Source organism: Nicotiana sylvestris, chromosome 10, assembly GCF_000393655.2.
Source record: "Nicotiana sylvestris chromosome 10, ASM39365v2, whole genome shotgun sequence".
Taxonomy (NCBI): domain Eukaryota; kingdom Viridiplantae; phylum Streptophyta; class Magnoliopsida; order Solanales; family Solanaceae; genus Nicotiana; species Nicotiana sylvestris.
In genome coordinates, this window is record NC_091066.1 from 11,192,497 (window position 1) to 11,208,642 (window position 16,146).

The 16,146-nt window shown below is 38.4% G+C and overlaps 1 protein-coding gene across 1 annotated transcript; it reads left to right on the forward strand.

Annotated features, from left to right (window-relative positions):
* Positions 1–1,558: 1,558 nt before the first annotated feature.
* On the forward strand, positions 1,559–3,064 carry LOC104222437 (AP2/ERF and B3 domain-containing transcription factor At1g51120). The gene is made up of 2 exons (XM_009773672.1): positions 1,559–2,035; positions 2,552–3,064. The coding sequence occupies exons 1-2, from the start codon at positions 1,559–1,561 to the stop codon at positions 3,062–3,064; spliced, it is 990 nt and encodes a 329-aa protein (XP_009771974.1).
* Positions 3,065–16,146: the final 13,082 nt, after the last annotated feature.

The following is a 16,146-nucleotide window of genomic DNA, read 5'->3' on the forward strand; positions in this document are numbered from 1 at the left end:
TTTTATTGATTTTCCTCTTGTATTTCTTTTAATTACATTGTATATGTGTATATCAACTAGTTGGAATTAATGTTTAGGATTTTTTTTTTAGATTCAAAGATTTCATGACTCTTATAGAAAATTTTCAATTTGTAGTAAAAGACAAATTATTGAGTAGAGGAATTAAACATGTTCAAATTGATTTGAAAAACTCGTTGAATCAATCTCAATCGTTTGAAATTGATGAGGCATAATTGTTCAATCGATCCGAGTTTACATAATATTTTAATATAATTTTTCCTCTTGTTTTTGGTTTTAATTGCATTATGAATCAACTAATGGGAATTAAGATTTTTTTTTCTATCTTTTTTTTTTTTGGCTGAAGAATTGAATATTAAGGTTGAATATCTTTGTTTGATAGAAGTCTCTTGAGTTAAGGTAGCTTAATCCGAAGATTTCATAGAATTATTTATTTATAGAAAATCTTTGATTTGTAGTCCAACACAAATTATTGAGTAGTGGAGTTAAGCACGTCCAAATTGATTTAAAAATACCGTCCTAACTTATTTGAGATTAAAAATTATTATTATTTTACCACTGGTTCACATGAGGATGGGGGGAGTAGAAGTTACAAGTTTGACCGAATTCAGTAATTTTGGTCCAAATATTTATTATAGAAAATTTATTGAATAAGTACAAATCATTGATTTAGAACTCAATAATTTAAAAATTCAGAATCCTGAAACGCATATAACTTCAAATTCTGACTCCGCATCTGAATCCAAATATATAAAGAAGTTAATCGAATAGCTGATACCTACCCGGAACTGTTAATGCTTGTAATACCTCTGTTTAGAATTAATATATATGTATCTTTATTACAAAAAAAGAAGATTGAGATATAATTGTTGTTGTATAATCATTATTATATTATTTTAATCATGTGTAATAGAGTTAAATTTACCATCTTTGTGTTTTGAAACTAATGATCAGTAACTAAGACGAGATATGTGTTTGGTGACGAATACAAAACTCATAAACTTTAAATCCTAACTTTAACTCTGCTCAAGGGGTGTCCAAAGGCGGACCTATACTATACCGTGAGAGGTCATCGGTATCCATAAAGTTCAGTAAAAATTTCATATATACATGTATATATCTTTACAAAATAGTGATATATCAGTAGTTGACACCCTATATACAAAGTAGATTTTGGTTGAATCCAAAACTGCATCCCCGACCTTCAAATACTGATACGCCTATGGAGGCGTCGATGTGTCAATTGACACCCCTCCGCGGGAAAATTATATAATGTAGCTAGATTAAAAAAAAAATTATGTATGTATACTATACGTTGAATATTCTCGACTTTTTCGTGTAGTTACCTTTTTATATTTTGACTCCTCTTAGTAAAAATTCTGATCTTGAGTTGAGAGTCTATCAGCACCTCTCTGCTCCATCGGGATATGGTTAAGGTCTGCATACATACTATTCTCCCCAGTGAGATTTTATTATTATTGCTGTTGTTGTTGTTATTAGTGAAAATCCTGACTTCGTTACTGTCCCCACCGGATTCACAATGGAAGAGGAAACAAACATTATGATGTCAAGCACCACAACATACCTAACTGGAGATTGTGATTCAAGCAGTACAAATAACATGCAGTCCAAAAAACACAAAAGAAATGCATATACAAGAAAAGCTTGTATTTCTGGTTCAAGATTTAAAGGTGTAGTAGGGCAACACAATGGCCATTGGGGAGCTCAAATATATACAAATCAACAAAGAATTTGGCTTGGGACATTCAAATCAGAAACAGAAGCTGCTATGGCTTATGACAGTGCTGCTATTCGACTTCGTAGTCAAGATTCACATAGAAATTTGCCTTGGACAAATTCTACAGTTCAAGAACCAAATTTTCAGAGACAGTTTTCAACTGAAGATATTCTTAGAATGATCAAAGAAGGTTCTTATCCTACAAAATTTGATGAGTATTTGAAAGAAAAATATGAAGAATGTCACCCTTTCAATACTTTGCCAGTGGCGGAGCTAAAGGTAAGGAAGGAGTTCGTCGGAAAATTATACTGTGTGCAAGTAGGGTAAAACAACTTTTTTCCAAATTTATATTTTGTTAGTGTACAGATTTTTTTACGCTATCAGGTCACATAAAAGATATTTACAAGTAACCTTCCACGAATGGTGAAATCTGCAATCTATAAGTAACCTTCCACGAAAAGTAGTTGTAGATATAAGTATCTTTATTACAAAAAAGAAGGTTGAGACATAATTGTTATTGTATAATTATTGTTATATCGTTTCTATTAACATGTGTAATATAGTTCCACGAAATGTGAAATTTGTAAGGCACGTCACCTGCTACAACATAATCTGATAGTATAAAAGAATATTATACTGTCAGTGTATATAAGTTAAATGCATATATAAACCGATAAATTCCCTTAACAAAAAAAAGAAGCTTGTAAGTGTAACATTCTTGCATATATACACTTACAAGCTTCTTTTTTTAAAAAAATTTCTTATTAAAATTCCTGACTCTGCCAATGCTTACAGGCGAACGAGGGATTCTCATACAAGCAGCTTTTCCAAAAGGAGCTGACTCCAAGTGATGTGGGAAAGCTAAATAGGCTTGTAATCCCAAAGAAATATGCATCAAAATACTTCCCACAAATCCAAGAAGTTCCAGATGTTGAGTTGGTGTTTTATGATACCTCAAGAAGACAATGGAAGTTTCGTTATTGCTATTGGAAAAGTAGCCAAAGCTTTGTTTTCACAAAAGGCTGGAATAGGTTTGTCAAAGATAAAGGTTTAAGAGCAAATGACACAATTGTTTTCAACTTGTGTGAGTACAAGACTGGACCAAAAGAGATTTCTGCTGATTTTGTGATAGATGTGTTAAAAGGTGTTGAGGTTTTGCCAGAACCAAAAGTGGAAATTGAAGAAAGAATGAAGACACAATCAACTGATGATCATGCTGTGGAACCAGTTTGGCTTTTTGGGGTGCAGATAGGCTGGTCGACTAACAACGACGACGACGACTATATGAATCGTCACTTCTTCATTTAAGTTCAACTCATATCATCGTCGTCCTAATGCAATAAGGCTGGACAGAGACAAAAAAACACCCTTTTTAGCAATTCTGCTACTAGCATTAAGTACTTTAATGTTTTTTTGGGGGGTGCATGAGACTTCTAAAGTTTTTTTTAAGGGGAGCCTCGGAGCAATAGTAAAGTTGTTTTCGTGTCACCTGTGGGTACTGATACTTGTGTCAGGGTAGGCTACTTAAGTTACATCCCTCGGGGTGCAACCCTTTCACTGGTCATAAGTGAACGCAAATTGCTTCGTGCGACGGGTTGCCCTTTTTGTTAAAACTTCTAATTTTTTGCTTGAATGGTCTCCTAGAAACCGAGCAGCCTTAAATGACAGTGTTACCATATTTTTGTTATATTGATACAAAATTAGGCTATGACCCTTTCTTGTTGCTAATGGTAATAGCTATTCAAGGAAGAATAGCATTTGAGTTTAGTTTTACTCCCAATTTCCAGAATAAAATATTCTTCTAGTTAGATATATTGGCATCAACATTAAATTGAACATGTATGAGACAGCCACAAGTCATTTTATATTTTTTAAGCAAAATAATAAGAAGAAAAAAATAGTTTAAACAAGTTTCTAAAAAGGAAAATATGAGAAGAGGGAAACAATAAACTTGCCCATACATACAGCTTGCCTCACCACAATTCTCATGTATAATTCATATATAATCATGTATAATATTTGCATAATCAATATATAATTTATGTATACTAGCTAAGAAAAATAAACAATAAATCCGGCTAGCTATTCATGTAAAGATCCCTTATTAGTTCGACGATCAAATTGGTCTGGCATCACTAAAAGGGCAGCGTGATGCACTAAGCTCATGCTATGCGTGGGATCCGGAGAAGAGCCAAATCACAAGGGTCTATTATACGCAGACATCACTAACACATCATAATTAATAAGAAAATATAAGAGGAATTGATACCGTATAACAATGAGTAACTATAATTGGCATTTTATTGGCCATAAATTTAGGTTGGCACTAGTAGCCCAAAACAATTGGCGTAAAATAGCCAAATCCGAAAAGACACGATTATATAACCCCTCAAAATTGGGGAGATTTTAAGATTTTGTCCCCCTAATCACGCTTGCATGATGTATCCCTTCAGAAGCATAACTACCCAGTCGACCAAAATAAAACCAAATGCAGAAACTATATTTCCTTCAAAAATCAAAAAGGGTGCGAAGTTTTTTCAGCCATCACGGAAATTGAATATCAAATTTCTGTATTCTGATGCAATAATTAGTGCTTTCTTTGACAACAATTTTTTTTTTGAAGTTCTAAGAAATTGGCTGAAGAAGGGTTTCAATCTCTGTATATAGAATACATATTCAATGGCTACTTTTTCGATTTTGATACAGCACGGAGGACACTGGGATAGCAACAATCGATTTGTGGATTACTCAGTTGAAGGCGTGGTGATTATCACATAAACTAAATTTAGTGATTTTGTTTCTACAATTTCAAAATAATTGATGGTTGACACCACAATTAATTTGCTTGAAATTCAGTATAAATGCGATGATGATTCACCGCCAATGATGATGCACAATGATATGGGATTGCGTGTATATATCAAGTTGAAGAAGAAAAATTATGCATTTAATGAATATCTGTGAGCACATGATTTTTGCCCTATGAGAATTACTCTCAAAAAATTCAAAATAAAATAATTTTTTTCCCGTTGTTTGCAATTTTGTGAATTTTTATAGTATTTTCTGTCATTATTTGCATGAGTTCTTGCATATTTGTATGTTTAAATAAATGAAAAAATACAAAAAATAGATTGCATTTGCATTTAGGATTTAATTTTATAATCTTTTTAGTTGAGTAGTAAATTACTTATTTTTATAAAAATGAAAGAATCAAAAAATAACGTATTTTGCATTTTTAAAGTGTTTAATGTCAAATTGTGTGATTATTTTATTTTTAGTATTTAATTACTTGTGATAAATATTATTTAAAGTGGATTAGTATTTTAAGTCAATTTTGGTTTTATAATTTGAGTTAGGATTTTTGGTTTTAATTTTGAAGACAATTTAGGAAGAAAAAAGAATTAATAAAAGAAAAGGAAATCAAATTGGGTAAAACTCAATTTAACTACCAAAGCCCAAATCAAATACACCCCAAACCAGCCCAGACCCGTCTCCCCCAACCCGGTCCATCTCCAGTCTCAACCAAAACGACATCGTTTGGACATGCTTTAATCTTGGCCGTTGAATCAGCCTGATCGAACGGTACCGAACCTTTCCCACAACCCGACCCATTCTCATACCCGGACCACCCACTTAGCCACCAAACGACCCCGTTTTTTCCCTTGATCAATCTGGATCGTCGATCCCCTCTAATCCTACGGCCCCGGTTAATTCCCCATTTTAATATACCAAACACCCCCACTCGTCTCTTCAGAGACCAAGAGCATGCACCACCGCACGCCGCCCTCTTCCACCCACCGGAAATTGCCTCACGGCGGTTCCGGTGGTCCAATCCCTTCCATTTTTACACCATAGAAACATCTCGAGCCCCTCTTTCCAAATCCTAGACTGGTTTCCTTCGAATTTTACCAAAATTGCTCGAATATTGAATCTAAGATTGAGCCCTAGAGGTTCAAAATTTGATTTTTTCGCGAACCCAACGATATATATTGGTCCAGGCCCTTAGCGTTCCATGATTCGAAGACTGATTCCTCACAAAAACTGATACTGCTCACTTGTTCTTTACAAGAACAAGCTATTATTATCAGTTTCGTATGAATCATGATGGCAAGCGATGTTTTCAGAGTCTAATCGGTGAATTTTCTTTACTATTTTTGCTCATCTTCAAACTCGCTTTACCTCTGTCTCATCTTCTTTTCTTCTACATATTTTGATTGGTCCATTCTCTGATTGAAGTTACGATTAGCTTCAGATTCAATTTCTTTGACTTAGGTGATGTTCGTCTATTCGTAGTTCCCTTAATTTTAGTCCCCGCTTCAATTTAGTTGTTTCTGTTTGTGTCTGCGCTTTGATTTTAGGTCTATTAATTATCTTCTGTATTCAATTAATAATGTTTGCATTTACCATTTGATTCTGATTGCCCAAATGATTTCGTTTTTGAGTATGTAAATGTTCAGAATTTCAAACTGATTGAATTAGAACTGTAGGGCTTTTAATCCAGGGGGTCTGCTAACAAAGGGTAGTGGTGCATTACTGAACTAATAAAAGAAAAAGTACTAAGTAGTGGAATGGATTAAAAAATAAAAAAGGGACTGGTAATGGCTAGCTTAATGCCCTTTAGGAGCTGGAAATTAGAGAAAATAGGGGATATAATTAAAAGGCTAAAAGATACAGGTGTAAAAGGGTATACAGTCTGGAAAAGGGGGAGGAACAGAATTAAGAAAGGACTGAATACACCTTAAGAGGGGGAGACTCACTGATATATAAAGGGGGAAGAAGCTAGACAGAAGGGGGGAGAAGAGAGTTGGAGAGCTTAGGAGATTGAAAGGAGAACATTCTGAGAGGATAGAGAGAACACAGACAGATACTGACCTTAAGGGAAAAGAGAGGAAACAGGAGGGGAGAATAAAAAAAATATACAGAAAAATACTAACAGTTGAAGGGGACTGTTTCATTGAACTCTTTCTGGATTTCTTTAGTTTTCTAATGCTGGAAACAGTTTTCTGATCTATTTGGGTTGAAAGGATTTGAGTTTGGTGTTTTAAAAGCTTGGTTTGAAGTTTGGTCGAGCTTGGTTGATTGTTGCACCTCATTGCTTGGTTTAAAGCTAGTTTTCTTGGTTGTCTCTGCTGCTGATCACTGCGCTTGCTACTGTCTTGCTGCTGCTGTTTTCTTCTTAAACTGCAAGCTCATTTGTCCTTATTTTGATTGTTGTAATCAGGTACATATCCTTGGACTATACTAGACGTGAAGTAAAAATTTGAAGCATGAAATGAAAAATGGAGTTCAAAGTATAGCATCAACGTATCTGTGTATATTTCAATTGTATCTTCTGCATTGTATTATGTCTCATTTCCAGATTCCTTGAATGTCCTAGTTAGTTTCTGATTCTAACAGTTGAATTCTTGCCATTGTATTTAATTTTGGACTGTTAGAAATATGGAAATAACTTAGTTGAAAGCATGTGACATTTTTTAAAAGTATTATTCAAAGTTTGGGGATATTGTTGTTATGATCTTGATCCATTTCATATGACACTGTTAAGCCAAGGCTTTGAAGTCCATTTTGGATTTATTTTCGTGAACATTTTCAGAAGTTTAGAAGTGTGGTGCATCTTAGCTTTAATTGTAACTTAATTATCTTGGTACTTAAATCTTTTTTTTTTAAAAGTAATAACATAGATTCGTCCATTAACCATATATTCACTAATAATGATTAGAAATTGAATTCTTGAATGTAAAACGTGAAGATTCCGAGTTTACCGCATAGTCGTTTTCAGGCTGAAGAGCTAATTTCAAGAACATTCTATGTTTAATATTTCTTTTCCATATTATTTGATTTGCATTTTAGACCTAAATTTTAACGGCTTGGATTAGGAAACAGATTTTATTTTTAGTTTACTTTCATTGAGGTTCAATTTTCAACTGATTGTAAATTTGAATGGTGTATTTCTAATAGTATCCCGTTCAGCAAATTGCCACAATAGATTGCTTTAAGCCATTAGTAGTTGTAAACTTTCCTACGAGCTATTGTGGCATCTCATCGTGTATGCTTATTTTATTAATTACGGATTCATTCTTGTGAGTTACATAACTTCGCTATTTCATAACGTGGCCAAATAATCTTAAAAAAATGAATCTCGTAGTTTGCTTAGGCGCATTAATTCAGCAATTATCATGGCTACGGGTACGGTTCCCGTGACGTAGTTGTGATTTGTAACTAATAAAGTCCAGGTGTGCATTTCATGTGACCAGGTTTTAAATAACCTTGAATTTTTCTTAATTAAATAAAAGCGGTTTAAAAGTTAAAATTTACACATATGTTCATAATTATTTAAAATCAGATAATTAAGCCGGATAAAACAGTTGAGCAACCGTGTTAGGACCACGGAACTCGGGAATGCCTAACACCTTCTCCCGGGTTAACAGAATTCCTTACTCGGATTTCTGGTTCGCGGATTGTTAAATAGAGTCAAGCTTTTCTTCGATTCGGGATTCAACTGGTGGCTTGGGACACCATAAATCTCCCAAGTGGCGACTCTGAATTTTTATAAAATGAATCCCGTTTCGATTGTCCTTTAATTGAAAAAACTCCTTATATCCCTCTCGGGGTGGTAAAAGGAGGTGTGACAGCTCTGGCGACTCTGCTGGGGAACGAACCCAGAATCTCTGGTTCAGGGTTCAGAATTCGAGCTTAGGATAATTGTTATATTTGGCTTTATTTATTATCTGGTCTTATTTACATGTTTGGGCCTAATGTGCTAAATGTTGCTTTTTACCGCTTTGATATTATTTGAACTGTATATAAATTGCTACGAAACCCCTCTCTTCTCTCTCCCGAGGAGTGCACACTGGTCGTGACTTCTTTCTGTTAGAGTCCTATTCCAAATAGAACGAGGTTCGGACAAGTTGCAAAGCCGGATGATCTTTTGGTTACCGGTACGCAGCCCCCCCTCGGCTCGAGTTGTCCACTCGGGTAAGCCAGGTCTAGAACAAATAAACTCAGGTTTTTAACCTAGTATAACAAGACCTCATACCGGATCCCTAGTAGGAACGTTTGTCTGCATCACGTGCATTTTAACTTTGGAGACTCAACACAGGGGTTGGGTCTGTCTAGGACAGGTGTACAAAAAAAATGAAAAGACCATCCTGATGCATCTTACTTGCTACTTGTGCATCTATTTGCTTCGAATTTGCATGTTGACCGGTTTCTGAATAAAAGAAAAGAGTTTGGAAAAGAAATAGTAGTGTGAGGGCTAAGGGAGGTAATTACCTGTTTTGAAAACTTATATATACCGAAACTCTGCCGAAATTTTGAAAAAAAGAGAATTTTATTGTTTTCAAAAAACAAAAAAAGTTGGTTTTTGTGTTGTCAAAATTGCCCGAACTACGCCAGTTTGATCCTCACAGAGTGTGAGATACGTAGGCAACCCTCATCGGGTCCAACGTCCGTTTCGCAAAAATAGTCAAAAGCACAAAATTTTACTATTATTTGAAAAATAGTTAGGGTGATGTCATTCTTATCAGAAATAGCCGAACGTCCTTAAAAAGGGCACCGGAAGGCTGTTTTTGCAAGAACAGCCACCTGGGGTTATTTTGTTTTTTACTCGAGGTTTTCACCGGTGAGCCAACACAGCCTTAATATCTTCGTTCTCGAAGTGCTGAACGGCCGTATTTGCGAAACCGGGTTTTCATTTTATTTTTGAAAAAAGGTGTGTTAATTTTATTTTGAGTCAAATAAGTCTTAAGTTTTGGCTAAACACCCCAATAAACATGCAGAATGAGCACGAGTCAGAATTTGCCGGTAACAGTTATGAACAAAATCTCTTTGGAGTTGCGTATGTGATGGGAAGATCTAGGCAGGTCAGAGCAAGATAAGGTCAATCTGCATTTGGGGGTTCTCACCGGGTTATTAAAAATCAGACCTAGAGGAGACATCATAAAGGCTTTGGTTACGTTCTGGGACCCAGCACATAACGTATTTCACTTCTCAGATTTTGAACTCACCCCAACCTTGGAAGAGATAGCAGGTTATATGAAAAGTACTTCAGGTTTGAGGCATAAGTATCTGATCGCTCCAAGGGTCGTTAACTCTCACAAATTCATGGATTTGCTAAAGATAAGCAAGGGAATCCCATATTCCGAATTGGAAGGGGGGTTTTCCACTCTACGTTTTATATACCAGAAGTACGGGCATGTAGGAGGGTTCAGTGATCCGGAAAGCGGGGTTTGCAGTAAAGGGAACCGAACAAAATGGGACGAGCATAGGTGTTTCGCTTTCATGGTAGCATTCTTAGGCCATATGGTGTTTCCCCGAAAAAATGAGAATATCGATTTGCGGGTGGCTGGAGTCGTCATGGTCCTGGTTACCAACGCCAAGAGCACTCTCGCCCCTATGATAGTGTCTGAGATATACCGAGCTCTCACGGCTTGTAAAGCTGGGGCAGACTTCTTCGAGGGATGCAATTTGCTATTACAAATGTGGATGATTTAGCACTTGTGCCACTACCCTCAGTATATGAGTTATGGATCCGCAGAGAAAAGCTGCATTGAAGAATTCAACACAAGGGTTTTAGGGTTCAAGTTACCGGAGGGGTTTGGAGAATGGATAGCTCGCCTTCGTGCCATCACTACGGGACAAATAGAATGGACACTAGGTTGGCTTCCTGTTGAAAATATTGTGTATATACCCGCCACAGGTCCTTACTTCCTCCTAATGGGTCTTTGAGGTATTCAGCCTTACACTCCCTACCGAGTAATGAGACAATTAGGAAGGTGTCAGGTGATGCATCCAGATGAAGATCTCAGTATCCACGCGGTTGAGATTAGCTCCGACGGCCAATTTCACGAAGAAACAGTTCGTTCTATCTGGAACGAGTGCCAGTATTTGACGGCGAGAACCCAAGTGCGGAACCTATCTAAAGGCGAGGTCTCACCTGCCTACCTTTCCTGGTATAGAAAGAAGAACACTGCAAGGGCCGAATCATAAAGATCGGCCAAAAAACCGCACATTTAGAAATTCGTCGAGGCATCGCAAGAACCGTGGGCTTGGTTGGCCAAAGAAAATGAGTATAGGGCCACAATAGCAAAGCTGGAAAAGCAAGTCAAAGACCTTCAATTCGAGAATGGCTTACAAGCAGCGGCGGATGAGGGTGAAAAAAAAGGCTAGCCAAAGAAAATGAGGCCCTTCGAGCTTAAATTCAGAAACTGAAAGTAGCAGCAGAAAATCCAGTCCAAAGTAACAGAGATGAAAAGCTCGTAGCTAACCTAAGGCAGAAAGTGAGTAACTATAGTTTCTATTTGAACAAAGCAGAAAGTGAACTGGCCAGGGCTCAAAAACAATTGGCTAAAAATGCAGATGAACGGGTATGCCTGGTTAAGCAGTTAAGAGAAAGGTACGACGATAAGGTTGCAGGGTTGAAGAAAAGGGTCATCGCCATGGAAAACAAAATGATCAAGTAGGAAAACGACTTCAAGGTTGAAAGGGAACGCTGTTATACGACATTGGCGCAGTTAGAAATAGACTTGCAACAACTTCAGGAACAAAATTATGCAGCCAAGCAAACTTTGGAGGCCAGGGCCCAGCAAATTGGGCGTTTGTTACAAGAAAAAGACATCATAAGGGAGAGAATTAGAAACATCCAGACTACATCGTTATGAAGTGCCACATTTGTGAGGATATGACTCGCATTACGTTCTTTGCAGCGGTGATAACCTTTGTTAAACAAATAATGAATAACTTGGATCGACTTCAAAGGGATCTTGCACATAGGCCCGCGACGAGATCGAATGATGTCTCGCGGTCACCAGAAGTATTGATATACTCATGATTTTCCGTTTGAGTCGGTATTTCCTTTTCTATCGGAGTCCGTAAGTCATGTTGGGTTTATACTTTCTTTCTGTTAGTGTGTATTTCTTTAAAGTATGATAGCTTAATTTCGGAGTTTGTATTTCGTCTTTTGCATCAGAGTCTGTTAGTCTTTTGAAATTTGTTAGTATTGGGTCTTTGTGATCGAAGCATCTGTTTTTATAAAAGCCGAAAATCCCAAAAATGTTTTATTTACTTTCACACTTATCTGCCAGAACTACGCACGGTCTGATTCATGCGGGGACATGATACGTAGGAAATCTCTATAGGATTCGACCACTACTAAAAAGGAAAAGGAGGAAATGAAAAAATAAATAAAGAAGGATAGAATAAAAGAAGCTTAAAAGAAGGGGCACAATTATGAGAGGCCGAAATGACGCACACAACCGAAGAAAATGCATGATAGAAAATGGTTAAATGCCTAGGTGCATTGCATCCCAACGTGTAATTGCATATGTGTTAAACTCTAAGAACTAACAAGTTTGTTGTTTTCTAGAGAATTCAAGCAGTTAGTTTATCTAGAGGATACTGGCACATTATCATTATCAAACCAGATCGAAAGGACCAATACTAGAAATCATGTCTATCCCGGATGCCGACACTAGTGTTGAGGTGGAGGAGTTGGATGTCAATAAAATAAAGGAGGAAATGCTCAAACTTAAGCAACAGATGGTCGAAATGTACCAGGCCTGGTCTAAAGGGCAATCACCACCGTCTTACCTAGCCAACCCGGCTTTTACCCCACCATTAGCTCAGTCTCAGGATCATCCCACCACCGATCCAGGTTTTCCTATTTATCAACACTTCCATGGCACTACTTCTCATATGCCACAAGCTTCACAACCAAAATCAATTCCATACCCCCCTCCGCCAGTCACCCTTGTCTTTGTGGCATCTCCACCAGCCGCACTCCATAGATCCTCGAGCGAACCTATGTTCCAAGCTCAGGACAACCAGTATTATCCCCCGGAGCCCACCCTCAAAGTTCCCGAAACCTACCTCTATGATCCACGCTCTGATCTCCCGAGAGAAGCTGAGAGACCAGCCAAAAATCCCGAACATGAAGAGATGTTCAGAAAAATGAAAAGAATAGAACAATCCTTCAGGGATATGAGAGGGCTAGGAGGTCAGGTAAGTGTGGCTTACAAAGACCTGTGTTTATTCCCAAATGTACAACTACCGGCAGGGTTCAAAATGCCCAAATTCGACTTATACAACGGACACGGTGATCCGGTGGCTCATTTGAGAGGTTTTTGCAGTAAGATAAGGGGAGCCGGAGGAAAGGATGAATTGCTAATGGCTTACTTCAGTCAGAGCTTGAGCGAATCAGCATTGGAGTGGTACACCCGCCAAGATCACGGAAGATGGTACACATGGAATGATCTGGCACAAGCATTCGCTTGTCGCTTTCAGTATAATCTTGAGATCATTCCAGACCGACTATCTTTGACTAAACTGGAGAAGAAGCACAGTGAAAGCTTTAGAGAGTATGGTTTCCGGTAGAGGGAGCAAGCAGCAAGGGTAGATCCCCCAATGAAAGAAAGCGAGATGGTTGATTACTTTTTGCAAGCTTTGGAGCCGACTTACTTTGGTCATTTGGTGTCCGCAATTGGCAAGTCTTTTAATGAGGTTGTAAAAATGGGAGGCATGGTCGAGGAGGGACTTAAGTCCAACAAAATCATGAGTTATTCAGCAATCAAGGCAACCACCCAGGCCATTCAAAACGACATTGGGGGTGTGATTAGGAAAAAGAAGAAAGAAGATGTCTCGACAATTGAGTCCAGAGCCTGGTTCGGATCTAAAGGCCCATCACCCTACTATAACCAACCCCGACCCTACCACCAAAATTACCCCCACGCTCCATATAGCCCCCCACAGCATTACTACCCACCGCCAGATCCCCATTTTTCTGTCCAACATGCACAAACCTATACCCAAACCCCGGCACATGCACAATGGCGTGTGCCAGCTCCACAAAATCCATACCCAGCTCCACAAAACACATATCCACCCCCAAGAGCCTACAGAAATCCCCCCGAAACGGGTTTCCGACCAAACCAAGCCTTCAAGAATGAGAGGTTACAGAAGCAAAAGACTTTCACTCCACTGGGGAAATCATACACCAGTCTTTTCCACAGGTTGAGGCAGTTGGGCATGCTGAATCCAATTGAGCCTAAAATGCCAAATCCCCCTCCTAGAAATCTTGACCACTCGGTGAGTTATGAGTACTGTTCAAGAGTCACAGGCATGATACAGAGAAGTGTTAGAAACTGAAAACAGTTGTGCAAGAGCTTATTGATACTCATCGGATCGAGGTTCAGGCCCTAGAAGCACCAAATATCAATCAGAATCCACTGCCAGCTCACCATGAGACCCATATGATTAAGTTGATACACAAAGGAGGGGATCCCAGGAAGCCCTCACAGACGGTAATGATGATTCGTTCCAGCGAAACCAGCTCAAAGGAAAAGGTAACTAGTGGGAAATCAATGGTCCAATTGAAAGGGGTAGTCAATAAGACCGCTGTGGTAGCCGAGAGAGGGTCGTCAAGCATTGTTGTAGTGAAACTAGAGAAAGCTAAAGTGGTAGTGCCAGGGGTTGCAAGTAAACCTGTTGTGGTCGTGAAGGGTGCTCGCATAGAGCCTGTTATTATAAAACCAGACAGTGATTTACAAAGGGAAAGAAATCAAAGAAGAAGTTTGTGAAGTACAAGGTTTGACTCGCTAAGGAAGGTGTTTTACTCCCGAGGAGTTAAGAAGAACTAAAGATAATCCAACGCCGGTAAAGAAAGCTGTAACTAAAGAAGAGGCAGAGGAATTTTTGAGGAAAATGAAAGTGCATGACTATTCTGTTGTAGAACAGTTGAGGAAAACGCCCGCTCAGATCTCATTGCTCTCATTGCTAATCCATTCAGATGAGCACCATCAGTCGCCAATGAAAATCTTGAATGAGGCTCATGTCCCCGACAAGATCTCGGTAAACCATCTGGAAAAGATAGCCAACAAGATTTTTGAAGTAAAGAGAGTCGCTTTTTCCGATGATGAATTGCCCGTAGAGGGTACTGAGCACAATAAAGCCTTTTACCTAACAGTAAAATGTGAGGATTCCGTGGTTACCCGGGTATTGGTTGACAATGGTTCAAGTGCGAACATCTGTCCTCTCTCCACTCTAAGCAAGCTGAAAGTAGAAGATGATAGGATCCATAAGAACAATATATGTGTGCGAGGATTTGACGGCGGAGGCAAAGACTCAGCCGGGGACACAATGTTGGAGCTGACTATAGGTCCAGTAGAATTCACAATGGAATTCCAAGTGCTGAATATAGTTGTTTCCTACAATTTTCTATTAGGGCGACCATGGATCCACGCCACTAAAGCAGTACCATCAACACTCCATCAGATGGTCAAGTTTGAATGGGATAGACAAGAAATAGTTGTGCACGGCGAAGATAATTTATGCACTCACAGCAACACCAATGTGCCATTCATTGAAGTGGAAGATGACAAGGGACCATGGGTCTACCAAGTTTCTAACGCAATGTCAGTCGAGAAAGTTCTAGAAGGGAAGTGTATCCCAAATCCGAAGATAACCGCCGCATCAGTCATGGTAGCGTATGAAATGTTGAAGAATGATTTTGTACCAGGAAAGGGTTTGGGATCAGCTCTTCAAGGCATCATATAGCCTGTGTCTCTTCTTGAAAACTTGGGAACATTTGGTCTAGGATTCAAGCCCACAGCCGCAGACATAAAAAGAGCCAGGAAATTGAAACAGAGGGCATGGGTCCTTCCAAAGACGGTCCCTCGTCTTTCCAGATCATTTGTCAAGTCCGATACGAGGAGTCACCCAGTGACAGCAATTCCCAGTTCTATGATTGATCCGGACAAGGAGTTAATTGAAAGATTTGAGAAGTTGTTCGATAGTGTGAACATGGTGGAAATTAGAGAAGGTTCTAGCAACGCGGAAGTGCAATTTGTTGGGCCAACAACAAAGCTTAATAATTGGAAGACTACTCCTCTCCCTACTCGGAATGAGTCTTGGTAGTTTGCTTGATTTTCCTTTAAGTTTGTACGGATTATTCCAGGGTTGTAATCCAGATTTAATTTTTTCAGTCTGTTTGAGTGTGGAAACCTTGTTATCTTTTATCATTCAATAAAATACAATTTCCCTTTCTTCATCATTCCTGATGGTTTTCCTTTTTGTTTTGTTTCTTTTCTATACAGTTCTTTTTACGTTGGTTCTAATGACATGGCATACATAAGGAATCCTCAGCCCAGTCTTAAAAATCAATCTGATTCCGAAATATCAGTTCAAGAAGTAGATTGTGATTACGAATCAGAATACGATGATGAGGATGAAGCCTTCAAAGATATTAGTAAGGAGTTAATTCACTTCGAAGAAAAACTCAAACCCAACCTGAATGACACAGAAGCTGTCAATTTAGGGGACACAGACAATGTCCGAGAGACTAAAATAAGTGTCCACCTCGAGCCAAAAATCCGGGAGGAGTTAATCAAAACACTCAT